We start from the raw sequence: 23781 nt of genomic DNA, 5'->3' as shown, positions 1-23781 counted from the left end.
GAATTCCACAGACTCACCACTCTCTGGGTGAAAAAGTTTTTTCCTCATCTCCGTTCTAAATGGCCTACCCCTTATTCTTAAACTGTGGCCCCTGGTTCTGGACTCCCCCAACATCGAGAACATGTTTCCTGTATCTAGCATGTCCAATTCCTTAATACTGTTGCACTGTTCGATGTTTCTGATGTTCACCACAAAAGAATGCTTGGCAGTTTTGACAATTGATAGTCCTGTGAGGGTGACTTCACTGGCTGCCTAGCATTTCAGGGGCTAGAGATGGCATTTAAGGCCGTACACGCCACTAAACCCCACTATTTAGGAGCCAGTAATGAGGACAAAGTTGATATTGCTGGCAAGTACAGATAAGTGTGTAGCAATCACAGGCAGGCTCCTACTCTCTGCCAACTCTCACAGTCGGCATGGTAACCATTGAGGAAAGGGCAGGAGGAGAGTGGGGGAAGCAAACAGTAATCTCTGAAGGTTGTTGGACTGAAGGAGATTACAGCTATATATAAGTGCAAGGGAAATATATTGGATAGAAAATTCCCAGAACAGAATGTGATGTTGCAGCTATCCAAGGCTCTGAACAGAAACAATGGAAATTCCTTTGCAAGAAATTGAATAAAATGAAAATTTAAACTACCAGTTCAGTAAGACTCTTCAAAACTTAAGGATGCATGAATAAGAATCATTCTTCTAATTTTATACAGATCTAGACCAAGGGGGACCTGTTGGGTCCGTCCCCTCAACGCGCGGGGGAGGGGGAGAGGGGGGGGCGGAGGAGGGATGCCGGGGGAGGAAGAGAAAGGCTGGGGAGAGAGAGAGGCTGGGGCGGGGGGGGGGGGGGGGGGGGGGGTAAGAGAGAGGGGGAGGGAGACAGAAAGGAGGGGAGGGGAGAGGGGAGGGGAGGAGGAAGAGAGGAGGGAAAGAGAGGAGGGGGGGAGGAGGGAGGGATGGGAGAGAGAGGAGGGGAGGGAGAGAGAGGAGGGTAGAGAGGAGGAGAGGGAGAGAGGAGGGGGGGGAGAGGGGAGGGGAGGGAGAGAGGATAGAGGGGAGAAGAGAGGGGAGGGAGGAAAGAGGGGGGAGAGAGGGGAGGAGGGGAGGGAGGAGAGAGGGGAGAGGAGAGGAGGAGGGAGGGAGAGGAGAGAAGGGGAGGGGAGTCAGGGGGGGGGGGGGGGGGGGGGGGTGTGGGGAGGTGGGGGAGGAACGGGGGAGGGGTAAAGGGGGTGTGTGGGGGGAGGAGGGGGAGGGAGGAAGGGGGGGGGGGGGGGGGAAGAGGGACTCCACTCAGCGACCACGGCACCACACAGCGCCTCCCGACTCCATACAGTGGTTTGCCCGACTCCACACAGCGACTTTCCCGACCACTTTTGCGGACTAAATCAGCACTTGTGGACTCAGTCCCGCCTCCGGGGTTTTATTCTCCAGCGGATGCCGGAAGGGGCGTTACCTTCATGGTGATTGACAGGCGAGAAGACCAATCTGCTGATCTCACGATTTTTTAAATCTTCATAACTTTTATAATATTCCACCGATCGGAAAAAAACTTGGTGCGCTTAGAGGAGAACGTAAACAAGAAGTGGTCAAGATGAGTGTTTTTGTAATGGTGTAGATAGATAGGGTGCCTAGAACAACTGCCTGGAGTGGTGATAGAGGCAAATGCAACAGCGACATTTAAAACAACAGACAATAGGTGCAGGAGTAGGCCATTCGGCCCTTCGAGCCAGCACCTCCTTTCAATATGATCATGGCTGATCATCCATTCCTGTTCCTGCATGCTCCTCATATCCCCTGACTCCGCTATCTTTAAGAGTTCTATCTAACTCTCTCTTGAAAGCATCCAGAGAATTGCCCTCCACTGCCTTCTGAGGCAGAGAATTCCACAGATTCACAACTCTCTGTGTGAAAAAGTGTTTCCTCATCTCCATTCTAAATGGTCTACCCCTAATTCTTAAACTGTGGCCCCTGGTTCTGGACTCCCCCAACATTGGGAACATGTTTCCTGCATCTAGAGTGCACAATAATCTTATATGTTTCAATCCGATCCCCTCTCATCTAAATTCCAGAGTATACAAGCCCAGCCGCTCCATTCATTCACATATGACAGTCCTGCCATCCTGGGAATTAACCTTGTGAAACTACGCTGCACTCCCTCAATAGCAAGAATGTCCTTCCTCGAATTTGGAGACCAAAACTGCACACAATACTCCAGGTGTGATCTCACTAGGGCCCTGTACAACTGCAGAAGGACCTCTTTGCTCCTGTACTCAACTCCTCTTGTTATGAAGGCCAACATGCCATTAACCTTCTTCACTGCCTGCTATACCTGCATACTTACTTTCAGTGACTGATGAACAAGGATCCCCAGATCCCATTGTATTTCCCCTTTTCCCCCAACTTGACAGCATTCAGATAATAATCTGCCTTCCTGTTTTTGCCACCAAAGTGGACAACCTCACATTTATGCACATTAAACTGCATCTACCATGCATCTGCCCACTCACCCAACCTGTCCAAGTCACCCTGCATCCTCATAGCATCCTCCTCACATTTCACACTGTCACCCAGCTTTGTGTCAGCTGTAAATTTGCTATTTGCTATTCCTTCGCTCCATAGATGCTGCCTCTCCTGCTGAGTTTCTCCAGCATTTTTGTCCACCTGCAAATTTGCTAATGTTACTTTTAATCCCTTCATTCTAATCATTAATGTGTATTGTAAATAGCAGCGATCCCAGCACCGAGCCATGTGGTACCCCGCTAGTCACTGCCTGCCATTCTGAAAGGGACCCGTTAATAAGCAGCCTGCCACCGAACCAAAGGGCAAAAAAGCTTTTCACTGTACCTTGGTACACGTGACGATAAACGAAAGTAACCACAAAAATGATTTAAAATACAATCAACTTTCATTGGAAACGAAATCAGCCGTCTAGGTCCTGAGACCTACCACCATATTCAAGTGAGGGTTAATGATCCTAGTGGCGGCGCGGCTCTGGCTGCAGCGGCTCTCCGGCAGTCCTGTTTGTTTTGTGTTTTTTGTGTTTTTTGGGTTGTTTATTTTCGTTTTGGTTAGTCTAGTTTTGGTTTTTAGTTTGTGTTTTGGAGGGGGGGGGGTTGAAACGGGGCTTGCTGTCTCTCCCTGCGGGGGAATGCGACTTTTTTGTCGTATTCCCCTTCTCTGCCTCCGTCTGCGCTGAGGCCTAATGGCGGAGCTGGCGACCTCGAGGCTCAGGGGGCAGAGCCCGCCAGGACTCGCACTGAGCTCGCTCCCGTGAGGACGGCCCGGCTCGGGGCTGGAACAGGGCTTCCGTGAGGGGCTGTGACGCTCCCGTGAGGACGGCGGGCCCGAGGAAGGAACGGTGCTCCCGTCGGAGTGGCCGAGCTCTGGGAGGTACGGCGCTCCCAGCCCGAGGGAGGAGCGGCGCCCGGTCGGGGCAGCCAAGCCCGAGGGAGAAGCGGTGCCCAGTCGGGGCGGCCCAGCCCGAGGGAGGAGCGGCGCCCAGTCGGGGCGGCCCAGCCCGAGGGAGGAGCGGCGCCCATGTCGGGGCGGCCCAGCCCGAGGGAGGAGCGGTGCCCAGTCGGGGCGGCCTGGCGCGAGGCTGAGACGGTAACGGCACTCACGTGAGGGCGATCCGGCTCGGGGCTGGAACGATGCTCCGGTGGCTGGGACGGTGTTCTGGTGGCGGTGGCCTGAGTCCGGGGTTCGGCCGCGGGCCAGCGGCTGCGTCAGCAGGACTGGTGGGTGGCAGCTTCGACCACCCCGGGCCGCGGTGTTTGTGCCGCGGGACAGTTGTAACATCGCCCGGGGGGTATCGCCTCAGCGCAGAGGGAGAAGAGGAGGGAAGAGACTGCAGCCCTAAGACTTTTGCCTCCATCACAGTGAGGAGATGTTGGGTGGACTCACTGTGGTGGATGTTAATATGTGTTTATTGTTGTTTTTTATTGTATTGTATTGTATGTATGACTGCTTCAATTTTGTTCAGACTTCGGTCTGAATGACAATAAAAGGCTATCTAATCTAAATATCTAATCTAATCTAATGTTGAGAACATCAGAATCAGATTTTATTTGCCAAGTATGTTTTGCAACATACGAGGAATTTCACTGGCCAGGTCAGTCATACAATTAAAAGCAACAGACTCAAAAACACATTTTAACATGAACATCCGCCACAGTGACTCCTACACATTCCTCACTGTGATGGAAGGCGAAATAAAGTTCAAGTCTCTTCCTTTGTTCTTCGTCGGTCGGGGGCCTCGAGCCCCTCCGTTGACGGGATGGTCTTAACTCCCGTAGCCGGCAGCGTTCGGGCCCTCTGTGTCGAGGCGTTCAGCTCCTGCATCGGGGGGTTGTCAGCTCCCCTGCGCCGGGCGATCGAACCTCGCATCGGGGCTGGTGAACCTTCTGCGGCGTTTGAGTTCCAGACTAGCCTCTCGGGAGATTGCAGGCCGCGGTGGGAGCGATCCCAGGCAAGAGATCCGCTCCGATGTTAAGTCCGCGCCCCGCGGTGGGGCACAAGACAGTCCGAGGCGGCTCCCAGCTCCAGCGATGGTAGGCCGCAAAGCCCGGAGAATGTGATCCGAAAAATGATCACATCTCTGGGAAGGTAAGGACTTGAAAAAAAGTTTCCCTCGATCCCCCCCCCCCTCCCCCCACATTAAACAAACCGAAGAACATAAAAACAAACTTTTAAACAGACGCTAAAAATAACAAACAGTTGAAAAAAACTAACAGACTGACGCCAGGGCTGGCCATCTCCCCGACGTCCCAGGTGGTCTTAGCCTGGGTGAGGCAATTCTTCAATGAATTGAGGATTTGATGGCGGCAACATTAGCTCTAGATCTCCAGTGCTTTGATTTATCTGCAGTGGTCCCAAGGGGTGGGAGACTGCAACCTTCTCGTGGTCCACCCTGTTTCGACTAATGCAATCAACCCGACGTGCACAAACAGAAGATCAAATAGAGAAAACTTACCTACAACTTTAGGCTGTGCACGCCATACGCAAGAAGAAGAAGTTGTCCCAAAACATAGAATCGCAAAGCCTGTTGGTTAACAACTCAAACTATCCTTTTATTAAATAATCTGCACAGCATGTTGTTAATGTGGATTGCTGCTGAGACGCCCAGGGTTTTGTACTTGGACAAAACACAAAGTGCTGGAGGAACACAGTGGATCAGGCAGCATCTGTGGAGGGAATGGACTGACAACTTTTCAGGTCGGAACCCTTCAGAGTTTTCTACCTGGTTGCCCACTGCTATTATTCAATTTTTGTTTAAGTCCAAATGTCAGGCAAATATCTCATCACTGTTCCTTCCACTGTTGTTTAAAGTAATTAAATATTGAACACATAAATATCGTGAAGGGTGGTTTACATACACAGCCAGTGGAGAGGCGTGAACATGGGAATATGGCTATTAAGTAAGAAGGTCAAATCATGTTAAGTGGGTTCCAATCCAGCTACAAATGGAATATGTAATGAAATGAACAGCAGGGCATTGATGAAAGTAATTTTGACATTTATTTTTCAAGTTGTTATTCTTGACAGTGCAAACTAATACCAGAACTGATCACAATGTACATTTTAATACAAGTTGGTATGGTTTGATATATTATTGGCGTTTACTGAGATAGAGTGAGAAACGTTGTGTGCTGTCCTGTTAAATCATACAGCAGGCAGTGAAGAAAGAGAATGACATGTTGGCCTTTATAACAAGAGGATCGAATATAGGAGCAAAGAGGTCCTTCTGCAGTTGTACAGGGCCCTAGTGAGACCACACCTGTAGTATTGTGTGCAGTTTTGGTCCCCTAATTTGAGGAAGGACATTCTTGCTATTGAGGGAGTGCAGCGTAGGTTTACAAGGTTAATTCCCGGGATGGCCGGACTGTCATATGCTGAGAGAATGGAGCGGCTGGGCTTGTACACTCTGGAGTTTAGAAGGATGAGAGGATATCTCATTGAAACATAAGATTGTTAAGGGCTTGGACAAACTAGAGTGATGAGTGACGAGTCTGTGGAATTCTCTGCCTCAGAGGGCGGTGGAGGCAGATTCTCTGGATGCTTTCAAAAGAGAACTAGATAGGGCTCTTAAAAATAGTGGAGTCAGGGGATACGAGGAGAAAGCAGGACGGGGTACTGATTGGGGATGATCAGCCATGATCACATTGAATGGCGGTGCTGGCTCGAAGGGCCAAATGACCTATTGTCTATTGTGATAGGAAGCTCTCTACGCGCATCTGTAGAAGTCGATAAGAGTCGTTGTGAACATGTGAACGACGTACCCGCCATGTTAATTCTCCGTGCTTACCATGAGTTTGATTTTTTTTTTTAAACTTGGGAGAGCTCTTGGAATGAACTCGTACCGTCGGACAGGGCTATAAAGATCCTGGGTTAAGAATGAAGTTTAGTTCAGATCAGGACCCTTCTTCACATTGACTGTAGGCATATCAGCCAGGTCCTTCAGCCCAAATCACCCATGCCGACCAAGGTGCCCCATCTAAGCTAGTCCCAGCAGTCCCTCTAAAGCTCTCTTATCCCTGTTCAAATGTTTATTCAATGTGATAGTAGCCGTCTTAACTACCTCCTCTGGCAGCTTGTTCTGTATACCTGCCTCCCTTTGTGCAGAAAAGTTACCCTTCAGTTGCACCCCCTCACCTCCCCTTCCCCTCACCTTATACCCAAGTCCTCTGGTTCTTGATTCTCCTACCCTGGGTAAAAGACTGTTCATTTACCCTATCCATTCCTCTCATACACCTCTATATGATCAACCCTCATCCTCTTCCTCAAACTCTCCCTGAACTCGAGAGATCAAGCTCAGGCCCTTGATTCCTGGCAACATCCTCAGAAATCTTCTCGGCACCCTTACCAGCTTAACATCATATACTTATAAAATAGATTGAATAGGTTGGGTAAATTGTCACTGGAACATCAGAGGTTGAAGGGTGACAAATTTAAACAGGCATACATTGGGTAGACAGGGTAAGAGGTGTGGGGGGACGGGGGCTAAAATTGTTGGGCATGGTGAGAATGAATTTAAAGGCAATCACAAGAGCAAGCTTCTTCAGAGAGTAATGGCTTACATTGAATGAGACAACAGATGCAGGAGTAGGCCATTCGGCCCTTCGAGCCAGCACCCCCATTCAATGTGATCGTGGCTGATCATCCCCAATCAGTACCCCGTTCCTGCCTTCTACCCATATCCCCTGACTCCGCTATCTTCAAGAGCCCTATCTAGCTCTCTCTTGAAAGCATCCAGAGAACTTGCCTCAACCGCCCTCTGAGGCAGAGAATTCCACTCTCACAGCACATTAGAAGCAGTTACAATTAGCTGAGGGATTTGCACTGTTTTGCACTGCGGATGTTTTCACACAGAGAATGGTGAATCTCTGGAACTCCCTGCCACAGAGGGTAGTCGAGGCCAGTTTATTGGCTATATTTAAGAGGGAGTTAGATGTGGCCCTTGTGGCTAAGGGGATCAGAGGGTATGGAGAGAAGGCAGGTACGGGATACTGAGTTGGATGATCAGCCATGATCATATTGAATGGCGGTGCAGGCTCGAAGGGCCGAATGGCCTACTCCTGCACCTAATTTCTATGTTTCTATGTTTCTATGCACCTAATATGGGCAAATGAGATCAGCACATCACATTAAGCATGAACAAATTGGGCCAAAGGGCCTATCTATCTCTGTGCTGTACAAATATGTTCATGCCAATAATATTAGCTTCAATTGATGTTTATAGTAATTCACAATTCAGATAGATTCTTGAATTCAGAGGTACAAACATTTCTGGTATTGGTACATTATTACCATGTGGTATATAGTTTCCCAAAAATGCACACTAGTTTTGAGAATCTAAGAACAATTGCAGCATTTAATTCCTTCCCCAGAGGACAATGGCTTCTCCAGCTCGGCAAGACGATATTGTTTTGTGTTCCAGAAATGCAGCAGAGGATTTTGAACACGTTGTTACCAATCCCGCAGGAATTGTTGTTTACTTATCATTAGGGCACATCTATCTAGTTGCTATTTTTTTCCCATGCACTGTTAGCTCTGGGATAGGATCACCAGTTAGTGACAGCTACTAACAGGAGGTCCTCCCGCTTTTTCATGCAACAAGAAAATCTGAATAAAACTGCCTGCATGACATTGAAATACTCTAATGGTTCAAAAGTTTACTATTAAATCAGGTCATGTTCACGCACAAAGTCGGTCTTGTCTTCAGAGAATCCAGTACAGAGAACTGTATTCATGCTAACTCTAATCAGATTAATGGCCAATTGTTAAGCACCGTGCATATTTGCATTCATTGCAAGGTAGCAAGTTTGCACAACATTATGTCGTGTTTTATGGCGCATCTCAAACTGTTTCAGGAAAACATTAGCGTCAAATATTAAAGCGGAACCCACAGCAGGCAATAGGGATGAAAAAGCTCGAGAGATATAAAGGAAGCAGGGAATAATTTAAACAAGAAATTAAGACGTCTAAAAGGGGCCATGAAATTCCAATGACAAGTAGGGTCAAGGAGAATCAATCAAGGCAGTTTATGAGTATTAGGAGCAAGTGGGCAGGCTGCGAAAGGGTGGGTCCACCCAAGTAAAAAGGTGCGGAGTGCCATAGGAAGTGGGCGAGGTCCCCAACGTGTACTTTGCACTGGTATACACCGAGGAGAGGGACATTGATGATGGTGAGATTAGGGAGCGGCATGTTGACATTCAACGTCATGCTGATATTAAAAAGGTGGCGATGTTGGGTGTCTGGAAAAACATTAAAGTGGATAAGACCGCATCTTCTTCTTAGGCCCCCTTCGGTCATGGCTGACCATGGGTGTCTCCAGGGTGCTATTTCCTATATGGAGGACGCCTGTGCGCGACTTCGTTTCACGTGGGGAGACTTGTGCACAGACAGCCACCCCACGGTCCTTGACGGATCTGGGTCAGGATCCAGTGGCATGGAGTCCAAGACGACTGGAGACCCATTTCCGCTGCAGCCTTCATCCGCCTTCCCAGCCGTTGTGACGCTCCACTAAGGTCAGCCATCATCCTCCGCCTGTTCCACCGTTGAGGTCTTGGTTGGATTGCTATTTGTCAGAGACCTCCCCCTCGACCTTACCACCATGGGTGGCCCTACCAGGAGCATAGATAGCTCCAGACGGCATCGCTCTCTGGACCACACAAGCTTCTCCACCACGACAAGGTGACAATCCACGGAGAAGACTGCATGGCCTGATGAGATCTATCACAAGATAAGGAAGCAAGGGAGAAGATTGTTGGGGTTTCCACGGAACTCTGTATCCTTTTTAGACACAGGCAAGATGCCAGAAGACTGAATAATTGACAATATTGTTATTTTGTTCAAGGTAATAGGGATGAACCTAAAAGCTCTATGCCAATGAATGACAGGAAAATTACTCCAGAATACCCTTAGGGACAGTAATTACTTGCATCTGAAAAAGCATGGACATTAAGAATAGTCAACATGGTTTGTGTGGGGGTAGTCCAGTCTCAGAAACTTACCTTTTTTATTAAAAAAGTGATGAAAATGACTGTTGAGAAGAAAGCAGTGGATGTTGTCTGCATTGACTGGTGAAGCATTTTACCAGCTCCTCAGAATCGGCTGATCCAGAAGATTAAGTCACAATAGGAGCATTGATGCATAGAAGGATCTTTTGGGTGCAAGTTCACAGCAGCCCATAAAGTGACAGACAGTGCAAGTGGATACAGTGGTAAAGAAGAAATAAAGAAGGGATTACAGCATGCTTGCTTACATTAGTTGAGGGATTAAGTATGAAAGTCAGGTTGCAGTTGTACAAAGCCATGTTTGGAGAATTGAGTGGTATTTCGATCACCACACTATAGGAAAGATATGGAGACTTTGTTATCTTTATACCAGTTTTAGGAAACATTTCATGTCCATGTGTGATAGGAGCAGAATTAGGCCATTTGGCCCATCAGGTCTACCCCGCCACTCAATCATGGCTGATCATTCTCACCCTCTTAACCACATTCTCCTGTCTTCTCCCCATAACCCCCGACACCCGTACTAATCAAGATTCTATCTTTAGTTTAGTTTAGAGATACAGCACGGAAACAGGCCCTTCGGGCCACCGGGTACACGCCGATCAGCGATCCCCGCACATTAACACTATCCCACACCCACTAGGGACAATTTTCACATTTACCAAGCCAATTAACCTACAAACCTGTACGTCTTTGGAGTGTGGGAGGAAACCGAAGATCTTGGAGAAAAAACCCACGCAGGTCGCAGAGAAAACATACAAACTCCGTATTGACAGCACCCATAGTGGGGATCGAACCTGGGTATCCGGCGTTGCATTCGCTGTAAGGCTGCAACAGAGTGGTGAATCTTTGGAATTCTCTGCCACAGAAGGTAGTTGAGGCCAGTTCATTGGCTATATTTAAGAGGGAGTTAGATGTGGCCCTTGTTGCTAAAGGGATCAGGGGGTATGGAGAGAAGGCAGGTACAGGATACTGAGTTGGATGATCAGCCATGATCATATTGAATGGCTGTGCAGGCTCGAAGGGCCGAATGGCCTACTCCTGCACCTATTTTCTATGTTTCTATGCAACACTACCGCTGCGCCACCGTGACTGCCATCAGAGGATTTTGCTCTCAAATGAAAGTCTTCTGTCCATGTTCATTATTGTATGTAGCATCATATTCTGCATATTTTCTCTTTAACACAAGCAAAGTTTATCTACTGCATGTGTAGGATGAAACTGCAGATGCTGGTTTACACTAAAGATAAACAAAATACTGAAGTAACTCAGCAGGACAGGCAGCATCTCTGGAGAAAAGGAATGGGTGACGTTTCAGACAAGTCTCAACCAGAAACGTCACACATTCCTTCTTTATCCATTGTATACTGGCAAAGCAAGAAGGGGATGATTTAATGGGAACCAGAGGGAATTTTTTTCACACCAAAAGTGATCGGTACATGGAATGAGCTGTCAGAGGAAGTCGTTCAGACAGGTACTATAACAACATTAAAGAGATATTTGTTTACGAAGGAACTGCAGATGCTGGAAAAATCGAAAGTAGACAAAAAATGCTGGAGAAACTGAACGGGTGAGGCAGCATCTATGGAGGGAAGGTATAGGCGACATTTCAGGTCAAGACCCTTCATCAGACTGATTGATGACTGTCAGTCTGTATTTGGACAGGTACAAGTAGGAAAGGTTCATAAGTTAGATGTGTAGCCATTCGGCCCATCGTCTACTCCACAGGGGTAGAGGTTTAGTAGAACAAGCTTAGATGGGGCATCTTGGTCTGAATCGGCAAGTTGGGCCGAAGCGCCCGTTTCCATGCTATACGACTATGACACTGTGACAGTAAAAACAATTTTTCAGTGGTATTAACAGTTAGGAATTACTCTATATCAAAATAGGGAATACATAGGGTGGACAAAATCATGAGAGGAATAGATCGGGTAGACGTGAAGAATCCCTTGCACATAGTAGGGGAATCGAAAACCAGAGGACATCGGTTTAAGGTGAGCGGGCAAAGATTTAATAGGAACCCGAGGGGTAACTTTCTAAACACAAAGGGTGGTTGGTGTATGGAATGAGCTGCCGGAGGGGGTAGATAGGGAAGGAACTATTGCAACGTTTAAGAAACATTTAGACAGGTACACGGATAGGACAGGTTTAGAGGGATATGGGCCAATCGCTGGCAGGTGGGATTAGTGTAGATGTGGGCAAGTTGGGCCGAAGGACCCGTTGTCACACTGTGAGACTCTATGACTCTATCTGAAAGACAACTTCTTTCCTCAGCTTTTTACCTTAGTAACATCAAAAGATACATCCAATAACTCCATAAATGTGCAGCTCCAAAGAAAAAAAGGCAAAGTGTTGAAGTTGGTATTGGGGATTGGACACAAACTTTCAAGACCATTTGCCATTTTCTGAACTTACTTGCCGGATTTTGTAATTAAAATTAGAAGAAAAACTGAAATCAAAGTAGAAAATAAAAGGAACCTGCAGCAGCATCTGTGGAAAAAATAAACCAGGTTAACATTTCAGGTTGAAGAATATTTGTCAGAACATGAATCATTGACTTTAACATTGCACAAATGCTGGCTGACTTGCTGTTGCCAGCATTTAGTGTTATTCAATCTTGGTATTGGTTTATTGTTATCTAGAGTACTGAGATGCAGCGAAAAACTATGTTTTGTGTTTTCTCCAGGTAAAAACACCCATATATGGTTACATTTAAAACCATCAGTACAACAGATAGTGCAAAGAGAATGGAAAAGAGAATCTGCACAAAGTGCAGATAAAAGTAAAAGGCAAGGGGTGCAATGAGGTAGACTAGGAGATTGGAACTAGCTCCCAATGGCCCTGTCCCACTGTACGAGTTCATTCCAAGTGCTCTCCCGAGTTTAAAAAAAATATCAAACTTGTGGTAAGCACATAGAAAGAACGTAGCGGGTACGTCGGAGCTCGGGGACGTCTCTTAGAGACTCGTAACGTTAATGGCAGTTGCTCGGGAAGACTCGCTAACGGCAGGTAAGCACGGGAAGACTCGTGAAGATTTTTCAACATGTTGAAAAATGTCCACGAGAGCCCCGAGTACTTACGAGCGGCCATTACTGTAAATCTCCGAGTTCGAATAAGGGCAAACTCGGGGAGAACTCTTGAATGAACTCGTACAGTGGGACAGGGCTTTTAGCTTATGAGAAGTCCATACAAGAGTCCAATAACAATGGAGAAGACGTTGTTTGTGAATCTGTTGATTCATGCCTTTAAGCTTCCGTATCTTCTACCTTGGCTGCTTTCACGAGGCAGCATGAAGTGTAGATGGAGTCGACGGGTGTGGGGAGAGGCTTGTCTGTGTGATAGACTGAGCTGCATCCACAACTCTGCAATTTTTTGCAATCTTGGGCAGAACAGTTGCCAAACCAAGCTGCGATGCAACCCTACAGGATGTTTTCCACAGTGCATCTGTAAAAATCACTAAGTGGTTTGAAACACTCTTGGTTATGAGAAATGTAATTGAAAAAATAAAATTTGCAACAAATATCTTAAAAGCAAACCAATGTTTTTATGACATAGAGTACATATGTGTGTGCCTGTGACATAGATCTTTGCCTGTGTGTGAATGTGTGTGAGTGATTGGTGGTGGTCGGAGGGGCCGTAGGCGCAGATTGGCAGCCACGCTTCCGTCAGTCTGCCCCAGGGCAGCTGTGGCTACAGAAGTAGCTTACCACCACCGAGTGTGACTGAGGAGTGAATGAATAATGCGATGTAAAGCGCCTTGAGTATTAGAAAGGCGCTATATAAATCCCATCCATTATACAGTTTGCAGAAGCAGCTTTAACATTGCATTTTAAGTAACCAAAGATTACTTGAAATGGATACTCAAATACAGTGTTGTCCATTCATCACCAATTAAAATGCAGAACAAAAAAATCTTTGAGCCTTGTATCTGCCTCAAGATCTGATGCAATCTCCAATTATAACTGAATAAATTAAACAATACACATTTTTACATTGATTCCAAAAATGTGCACAACTCCTTTTAAGTCACATATGCAAGAAAACAGCTTCCAGAAGGAGGTCAGCCCTGCTGCTCGTGACACCAGCCAGGCACATATTTGCAAGCTGTTCCTCGACATAGATCTTTTACTCCTGTTTTGATGGATTGCATCCATTTAAAAGGCAGAAGGGTATGGAAAAAATCTATAACACCTAATAATCATTTAAGCGCAGCACTAAGGAAGAGAGAAAAGCTGTGTTGAGGTATGAGCAGCTAAAATAAGGCTTTCCCTACTCAAATGAATTTTTGTATAATCACATGACATTATCTGAAAAAGGATCTCGACAGGACCCGTCACCCATTCCTTCTCTCCTGAGATGTTGCCTGTCCTGCTGAGTTACTACAGCTATCTTCTGTGATTCTCTTAAATACTTAGGTATGTTATGGACATTTATAGCTAAAAATACCTAATTGAGATTTGTTGGACACTTCCATGTTATCTGTCAACATCACACTGCAGTTCGGAAGAAGATCCACCTCAAACATTAACTGTGACAAACAGCAACATCAAAAACCGCAATGTTAATTATGTTTGCCTTCAAGGCAAGAGTCAAGTGAGTTTAACTATCATATGCGCAAGGAATAGACCATGAAATTCCTACTTGCTGCAACTTTTCAAGCACATTAAATGCAACATACAAAAAATAGATATACGATAAATTATTAGTTATACCAAGTGACTAGACCATAATCATGCAATTTGAAGTGGTGTAAACTATAAAACACATAACTGTTCATTGCTGAGGCAAGGTTGTGCTTAGGAATGTGCAGAATGGTACAAAAGTTTAACAGTTTACAAAAAGCTGCTCTTGAACATGGAGGAAATAATTGGCAAGCTCCTGTACCTTCTTCCCAGTGGTAGCAGTGAGATGAGAGCATATTGAGACCAAGAGATAAGTCATGATCAAAACTGAACAGCAGAAGAGGCTTGAAGGACTGATTAATCTATGCCTCCCCCTCTTGTGTCCTCAAGTCATTTTTGTTACACAAACAAAATCTCTATTCCGTGAAAACTGACAGTCGCAGATAAACAGCTGAAATTTCAACTGGAGAAGTGTGAGGGTTAGACAGTGTTTGGGGGCAGGAGCATTTTGTGGGAGTAGTGGTGATTGTATTCATGGGCCATAGTTCCATGGCAGCCGGAAGTGGATATTAGTTGCAATTAGATTCTGGTCGCAGGCATCTGCTGCAAGTGGCGGGCTGCAACCCGGAAGGGCGTACGGGAAAACAACAAGCCCTTAGGTGTGCGGCTAGCAGCCTCCTGGGTAAGGATGCTGCGGCCAGTAAGTTAGGGAACACCAAAGGTGCATGAACACCAAATGTCAGGCTTGCAACTTAACCCACCTTGTGATGAGAGTATTAACCACGGTGTACATACCAAATGTCTCACGGCAATGAAGGGCACGTTCCCACAAGAGTTGACTTGAAACAACGCTGTATCTCTACATCGGCGAGGCCAAGCGCGGGCTTGGCGGTCACTTCGCCCAACACCTCCGCTCAGTTCGTATTAACCAACCTGATCTCCCGGTTGCTCAGCACTTCAACTCCCCCTCACATTCCCAATCTGATCTTTCTGTCCTGGGCCTCCTCCATTGTCAGAGTGAGGCCCACCGCAAATTGGAGGAACAGCACCTCATATTTCACTTAGGTAGTTTACACCCCAGCGGTATGAACATTGACTTCTCTAATTTTAGATAGCTCTTGCTTTCTCCTTCCTTCCCCTCCCCATTCCCAGCTCCCCCATAAAGCCTACTGTCTCTGTTTCTTCCTTTCTTTCCCCCCCCCCCCCCCCCCCCCCCCCCGGGCATCAATCCGAAGAAGGGTCTCGACCCGAAACGTCGCCTAATCCTTCTCTCCATAGATGCTGCCTCAGCCGCTGAGTTTCTCCAGTATTTTTTGTCAAGTTCAAGTTACAAGTTACATTTATTGTCACATGGACCAATTGGTACAGTGAGATTTGAGTTGCCATACAGCCATACAATTAAAAAAAAACACAATACATGAGAGAGTTTAACATGAACATCCTCCACAGCGGAATCAACGTCTCCCACTGTGAGGGAAGGCAATAAAGTTCAACCATCTACCTGTATTTCACCCTGTTGATCCAATGCAATGTCACCATGATATCAAGATCATGAAGGTACACAAAAAAGCTGGAGAAACTCAGCGGGTGCAGCAGCAGCTATGGAGCGAAGGAAATAGGCAACGTTTCGGGCCGAAACCCTTCTTCAGACCATGAACACCTGCTCCAACTGATGGGACTACTGGAGTAAAGGCCCTGTCCCACTTTTCCGAGTTACTCACGAACTCTTCCGAGTTTTCCCCTTGATTCGAACTCGGTGAATTACGATAATAGCCGTTCGTAGGTACTCGGGGCTATTTTTTTAACTCGTGGACATTTTTCAACATGTTGAGAAAACGTCCCGACTCACCTGATGCCCCGAGTTCCTACGGCTGGCATTACGAGCCGCTACGAAACATCTACAGACTCCTACGGCCTCCTACTTGCTCGCTACCGACATTCCCCGAGTTCGAATCAAGGGGAAAACTCGGGAGAGTTCGTGAGTAACTCGGGAAAGTGGGACAGGGGCTTAACATTGCACTTTCACCAACCCTAACCCACAGTGACCTCCATCCCACGCCCCAACACCGGCTTAGTGGTGTAGGGGGATAAAGAGTAAGCCACAAGGTGTGTAAAACCTCGGAAAGCGTACTCATTTTGAGTGTTATATATAGTATGATCCAATTTGATTGAATGGAATGCAAAGTAAACCTTAATCACTGCACCTTGGTACATGTGGTAGCGCACAGATTGGATGCAGACTGCAGTGGCAGAGTAGCAATGAAGGACTCCCACAACAGCATCTGTCCAGGCTGACCCAGCAACTTCCAACCCAGTGCTGCCGCTAGGACGACAGCCCTTTATGGCCAAGGCTACATTTTTAACAACCATGTTTCTTCCCAGTTGTTACCAGTCAACAGAACCATCCTACCACAACTGGAGAGCGGGGCGGGAGATTGCAACCTTCACGTGGTCCGCCCTGTTTCGACGAATGCAATCAACCTGGCGTGCACAATTAAATAAGATCAAATAGTACAAGTTGTCCCACAACTTTAGGCTGTGCACGCCATACGCAAGAAGAACTGGAGATCAGTCCTGAACTACTATCTAACTCATTGGAAACCCTGGGACTATCTTCGACCAGACTTTACTGGCTTTATCTTGCACTAAACGTGACTCACATTATTCCCTTTATCATGTAGCTCGACACTGTGAAGTGCTTGATTGTAATCATGTATTGTTTTTCCGCTGACTAGATAACATGCAAGAAAAGCTTTTCACTGACAATAAACTGAACGGAAACTAAACTAACCTTGGGCTTGAATCATACAAAATGGCGCCAGAAATGTGGCAACTCTTGTATACGGTCTCAGTATAATGGACTATTCCTACAAATGAGAGTTCTTGTTCTCACGTCAAGAAGAGGAACATCCAAACTCCAGAGTTAGTTACACAAAAGGAAACTCCAAAAATGGAAATTCTAGATTACAACTCTCTCTACTGTTTCTACAATTAGTCTACCACCATTCAAATGAAAATCTATAGTGCATCCAGAAAAATGGATCCTGTCCATGTTTATCTTCAGTGGATGCAAGGGTGACTTACCCAGTCAACCAGGAGATTTAAAATGTGGAAATACACAGACGCTATTCAGCCTAGCGTGTTTGTCAATAAATAATCTGTATATAGCCACTAGTTTTGTGACAACAGTTTTAGAGACAGCTGCTTAATAGCTGCCTAAGAGTGCAATAATAAATACTTTATTGATCCCCTCAGGGAAATTCAGATGTCCAGAAGCCCCCAACCAACAAACCCACAGATTCAAAACGAACGCAGACAGAAAATACATAGAATACAATGTGGACACTACCTGAGAGCAATAAATACTTAAAAAGACCAATAATTAACAGTTAAAAATTAAAAATTGCAAAATGCATCCCCCTACTGCCTAGCGGTCCGAATTATAAAATCTAATGGCTGCAGGGGTGAAGGATCTCCTGAACCGCTCCGTTCTACAGGGCAGGGAGAGGAGCCGGTTGTTGTTCCAAGTGCTCTTTTGACTCTCCAGAATTACATGCAGGGGATGCCCGGGGTTTTTCAGGATGACCTGCACCTTGTGCCTTATACGCCTCTCAAGCACATCCATCCCAGAGTCTACTCTCCCCTCCAGCACTGAGCTAGCTTGGACCAGCTTCTTGTTGTTTTTTGCACTAATGCTGTTGCCCCAGCAGACAACAGCGTAGAAAATAACGCTTGCAACCACAGTGTTATAAAACATGTGCAGCATCTCATTACACACATTGAAGGTTTTGAGCCTACTGAGGAAAAAGAGTCTGCTCTGGCCTTTTTTGTAAAGGGAGTCAGAGTTGACAGACCAGTCCAGTTTGTTGTCAAGGTGCACTCCAAGGTATTTATATGTCTGCGCCACCTCAATGTCAGCCCCTGCAGCGTTGACCGGCTGAAGGGGGAGCTTGGACCTGCCAAAGTTAACCACCATCTCTTTAGTCTTAGTTGTGTTCAGGATGAGACAGTTCTCTTCACTCCAGGCACAAAAGGCACTGGTCAAGTTCCTGTATTCCTCCTCCTGCCCGTTCCTTACACATGCCACAATCGAAATAGAAGGTTTCATGCTGAGATTTTGGATAACGAATACAGATATCACATCTGTGATGCAGGCTGAATATCTACCTCCCCCATTCAAAAGCCACAGTATAAATGCGAATACCATGGTTAGCAAGTTTGGGGATGATTCTAAAATTGATGGCATAGTGAACAGCGGTTATCTACAGTTACAGCAAGATCAGCTGGGCCAATGAGCCGACAATGACAGTTAGAATTTAATAAGCGAGTTCGGTATTCCGAAAAACGCAAGGAGTCAAAGGTCACTTGCGATAACATTCTCGGCAACTGTGCTGCTGCATGTATACAGACCTGCGTTTTATCCATAGTCGGGATCGAACACGGGTCTGCTGCGCTGCAAGCGTTGTTGAATTGCTACTGGACCATCTCCGTCCCCTCCCGAGTGTCCCATTCCTTCCTGGGGACCGGGGTGACCCTGGACTGATGGGACACCGACCTGGAGCAGTGGTGGCTCAGGCTTACAGCCAGCGCGGGGAAGGTGGTGAGAAGGGAAACATTTAAAAAGGGACCCGAGAGGCAACATTTTCCACCGAGGAAGGTATGCGCGGAACAAGCCACTAGAGGAAATGGTAGAGAGCGGTACAGTAACAACATTTAGAAAACACTCGGACAGGTACAAGGAAAGGAAAGATTAATTCATAAGTGATAGGAGCAGAATTAGGCCATTTGGCCCCTCAAGTCTACTCCACCATTCAATTATGGCTGTTCTATCTTTCCCTCTTAACTTCATTCTCCTGTCTTCTCCCCATAACCCTTGACAAAAATCTATCTATCTATCTCTGCCTTAAAAATATCTATTGTCGGCCTCAACAGCCTTCGGTGGCAAATAATTTCACAGATTCACTGATCCTCTGACTAAAGAAAGTCCTCCTCATCTCCTTCCTGAAGGAACGTCTTTTAATTCTGAGGCAATGACCTCTCGTCATAGATAGAAGGGATGTTATGAAGGGATTTTGGCCAGGCGCCGGCAAGTGGGACTAGTTCGGTTTAGCAACTTGGTCGGCATGGATGATCACGCCTATTCCCGTACTATGCAAGTCTATGACTCTATGAATGAGTTCAAGCAAGAATGCAATTTATGAAATAAGACTTGAAAGTTGTGCACATGTATTGTCACATGACTGGATTGTTTTTGAGAAGAAATATATAATTTCCAGGGGCATTAACGTGTGCAGTTCACAGTTGAACATGGGGCTACTTGTGACAAAGTACACAGTAGGTGGCTGAGGTATTGGAGCTGTGAATAACAAACACTTCATTTGCAGGGTACAAGTGCCAACACTGATGATGAAGCTGGCAGCATAATAGTGGTAAAGTAAATAGGACATTGTATTAATTTCAAAAGTACATTGCTTCTCTCGTTCTGCCTCAAAATATTCTTCTATAAATTGTGCTCTTATTACTAGAGATAGTCTGCTGCAAGTAGACAAATGCCCGAAGGCTGGACTTTGCAAGATGGATGAATTGTTCCATGCAAGCATACATTAAGTGTTTCAAGTGTTATTTAAAAAAATATAATTCCTCTAATTTATAATCATATTCCTTTATCAAAGCAATCAGAAATTATCCTTCAAACAACAACAGTATGGGAAAAGCATAATTCCAGCCAAACTGCAAAATGTTCTACCCATTAGCACAATGGAAATGTTACAAATAAATTTTCAACATTGCAACAAAGGTAATTTTACCGTGGTTCATCTCCAGAAGTTACAACTGTATTTATATTTACTGGATATTAAATATGAATAAGAATCTGAAATGGAAGATGCACGATTCAGTGGATAAAAGCTCAATGCTGCAGTCATGAAACCTTCTGATCAGAGCTTATTTTTCTTCAAATGTAGTTTACAAATTAAATAAAACAATCTTCATCAACGATGCCACAATGTCAATTTAGCCAAGTAGGGTTGGGTAGAATTATGCTATCAACAACAAATCTACTTGTAGTTTAAGAAGGAACTGCAGATGCTGGAAAATCGAAGGTACACGAAAATGCTGGAGAAACTCAGCGGGTGCAGCAGCATCTATGGAGCGAAGGAAATAGGCAACGTTTCGGGCCGAAACCCTTCTACTTGTAGGTTGTGGAAGCAGAAACTGCAGATGCCGATTTGCACCGAAGATAGACACAAACAGCTGGAGTAACTCGCCGGTACAGGCAGCATCTCTGAAGAGGATGACACCACTGGGTTACTCTAGCATTTTGCGTCTATCTACGTGTAGGCTGTTTAGCTGGTTGTTTTATTTTGAGCCAAGAAATGGGGTAATGTGTATTTGCATCCCAAAATGCACGTCAAAAGGTATGGAGAGTGGCCACCTCTCTGCCTACCCCTTGGACCATCTTGGACTATGATATTTTTAAATCGTCCATCCTCCCATTCCAAAGGCCAATGATCAACTGGTCAATGATCAAGTGAGAAAGTATGAGTCAGTGTTGGTGGCAGTAAGTAACTGGCAACTTAAGGATATTACAAAAAGTCAATTAGGTAACTATAGAAAATGTCCTTGAACTTCCCTAAACATGAAAAAAAAATCTGCGGTAGAACACAGGGTGCTGGAATAACTCAGCAGGTCAGGCAATATATTTGGTGGACAAAGAATGCTGGAGAAACTCGGGTGAGGCAGCATCTATGGAGAGAAGGAATTGGCGACGTTTCGGGTAGAGAATCTTTTTCAGTCTGAAGAATGGTCTCGACCCGAAATGTCGCCAATTCCTTCTCTCCGTCGATGCTGTCTCCCCCGCTGAGTTTCTCCAGCATTTTTGTCTACCTTCGATTGTTCCAGCATCTGCAGTTCCTTCTGAAACATAACCCTTTCATGTGCTGGGTTTTCAGAATAGATATACAGTTGGTTCCACATCCAATTCACCAGCTCTGCAAATTTCTCTTTAAACAGGCATCCAATTTCCTGTGCTCCCTGGTGGATCTAACCAATGCACGCCCCTATTTGAAGAACAAGCAAAGGATTCATCCTGAGAAATTAGCCAGTACTTTTTTGACAATCAACGTCTCTCTAAGTAAATTAGATAGTCGTTATCGCAGTATTAATTGTGGAAACTTGTTGTGTTCATAATGCCTGCCACGTTCACACATCACAACTGCAATACAGAACATTTTCAACATATTTATTTAACTCCAAAGCACATTAGGGTGTGAAAGTCACCGTGGAACGGCACAACACATGAGCCTGAAATCTGCAACATCCAGGTTCAGGAACAGCCACTTCCCCACAGCCATCAGACTATTAAACACAACTTCAAACAAACTCTGAACTATAGCAGCCTATTGCACTTTATCTGTTTATTTATGTGTGTGTATATATATATATATCAGATCAGTGGGACCATATACTATATATATATACCTATCTATCATAATACTATATATATAGTCAATATATATATATATATATCTATCTGCTACTATATCTATATCTATATCTATATATATATTCTATAGTATATGGTCCCACTGATCTGATCTGTATTTATGCCTACAATATTCTGTTGTGCTGCAGAAAGCAAGAATGTCATTGTCTTATCTGGGACACAGGACAATAAACTCTCTTGACTTGACTCGACATACAAAGAGTTTTTATTTTTATTTCAGAGACATTTTTATATTTTGAGCTCAGAGCTGCTACTCCACGCACTGTTTTTTTGCCACTCCAAGCTCTCAAAATTGTTACCTTCCAGCAGTCTGACATTCATATTTAAATATTTAAAATCTGGGCAAGCTGCCTGCTGCGAGGGTAGAGCAGGCAGGTGCCACGGCAATGACCCAAAGAGAGAAAGACTGCGGGAGATCACATGTTGGACCCGTCTCATAATCAGCTCAAAAACATGCACTATATTTTAGCAACTTCAGTTCTCTGCTGCTGATTTTGTTGCAACTGCGTGGACCGAGTTGTGTGCCTCCTAGCTTCCGCGTTTCCCTGCATTAAAAAGTAACATCAGTGCAAAGCGATTCACCCAGAGCAGATAAACAGGTCTTGCATTTTTTTTTTCTTTGTGAACTAAGTATCACACTAATCATTTCACGGACGAAAACAACGCATGGCCAAGCGATCCCCCGAAATCTCTCGTTAGGCACACGTGTATGTCAATTAGTTGCATTAATTTCAATAGGAAAAATATAGTTAGGAGAAATACATAAAAGCAGAAAGCAACACCTACCATTGTAAGAGATAGTTTTCCTGGGAAGTAATTCCTTAACCAAGGCCAAAACGAAGACATGGATTGGACACAGAATGGCAACGTAAACAACAAGAACCACCACACGTCCTCCCTTCATCGTGTTGCTTCTATTTAAAACGGCTTTATAACAATATTTTCCAGTTGGGTTTTTTTTCTTGCTTCTTGTACAATCGGACAGAGAAGAGCAAAGTACAAAGACAACCGACCAGGTGTTTGAAATAACACAGCCAGCAGCTCCTTTCCTTCTTCGATGTCTTTAAAACTACTTTTCCTTGTTTTGCATCTGATTGTCGTTCGGTCGCGAATCCTCCACTGTGGCGAAACTTTTTATCTGCTTAAAAACCATGACTTATGTCGACATTCGGACGTATCACGCAGTTGCCTTTTTTTTTATTGTTACTGCATGGAGCATTGCAACAGCGCCAGGTAGCGAAAGGCACTTGAATCGGAGGGGCGGGCCCGATTCTTTGAGTCACAGTTTTCTAAGTACCTAAGAAAACTCCACCCTCTCATTTGTTCCCTACAAAAAGAATACAAGTGATCTCGTTACTGAACTGGAAGTATTTTCTTAGTGCAATACCTAATACAAACATTGCAACATCTGATTCTACCTTCCCGTGTTAATAGATGCAAGTTAACTCGTCAATAAAAAAAATATATGCAGATAGAGATATATATTCGTGATGCTATGAGGGAAACCCAGTGGGGCGTTTCTTCCAAAAAAAAAATCACAAGCTAAAGACCCGCTGAGTTTCCCCAGCAATTTTGTGTACCTTCGATATTCCAGCATCTGCAGTTCCTTTTTGAACACGACCTCCCTTGAGATCCTGCTTCCTCAAGCAACAATCTAAAATGCTGGTGGTCTTTAGCTGGGTTTTCAAGATGACTGGAGGCAAAGAGTTTCGGTCGTATGCGATTTCTTGGAGACTGCAGAAATTAAGTAATGTTCTGCAAAAAAAATAAATAGTTTTTTGGATATTTTGTTGTTTAACTTGAAAAATACCACGAATGAAGCGAAAGGGACAGGGTGACGGATGGGGCGGGAGACGCCTACATGATGAAATCCCAAATCTCAGCTACTGATACATGGCGTCGACCAGAAACGCCGACAATGACTCCCCCCTCAAATGATGCAGCTCTATCTGTCACTCCTCGAGAATCTGTTTTAACCCCCCAGTTTGGCACGGTGTGATGAGTAGCTTCTTCAATGGGCTTGCAATTCCTTCCTTGGTCGCAATCTCCTCTGACGCCAGTGCATCTATTTTAACAGACTGATTCTTAAACAAGGCATCGAGGAAATCAGACTGGGATTCTGTAGCCCAGCAGGAGGCATCCGAAT

General features: G+C 45.3%; 1 protein-coding gene across 2 annotated transcripts in view; it reads right to left on the bottom strand.

Moving 5' to 3' along the window:
- Positions 1 to 23118, bottom strand: part of sema4f (ssemaphorin 4F) — a 146345-nt gene extending 123227 nt beyond the window's left edge. For both annotated transcript variants that reach the window (XM_033035806.1, XM_033035817.1), the window contains exon 1: positions 22422 to 23118. In XM_033035806.1, coding sequence (XP_032891697.1) covers positions 22422 to 22539 — 118 coding nt within the window. In that variant the 5' untranslated portion in view covers positions 22540 to 23118. The remainder of the gene's footprint in view (positions 1 to 22421) is intronic.
- Between the last annotated feature and the right edge of the window lie 663 nt (positions 23119 to 23781).

This window comes from Amblyraja radiata, chromosome 1 (genome assembly GCF_010909765.2).
Source record: "Amblyraja radiata isolate CabotCenter1 chromosome 1, sAmbRad1.1.pri, whole genome shotgun sequence".
NCBI classification, from domain to species: Eukaryota; Metazoa; Chordata; class Chondrichthyes; order Rajiformes; family Rajidae; genus Amblyraja; species Amblyraja radiata.
Note: the sequence above shows the minus strand (reverse complement) of the source record. Positions and strands in the feature narration are given on the sequence as shown.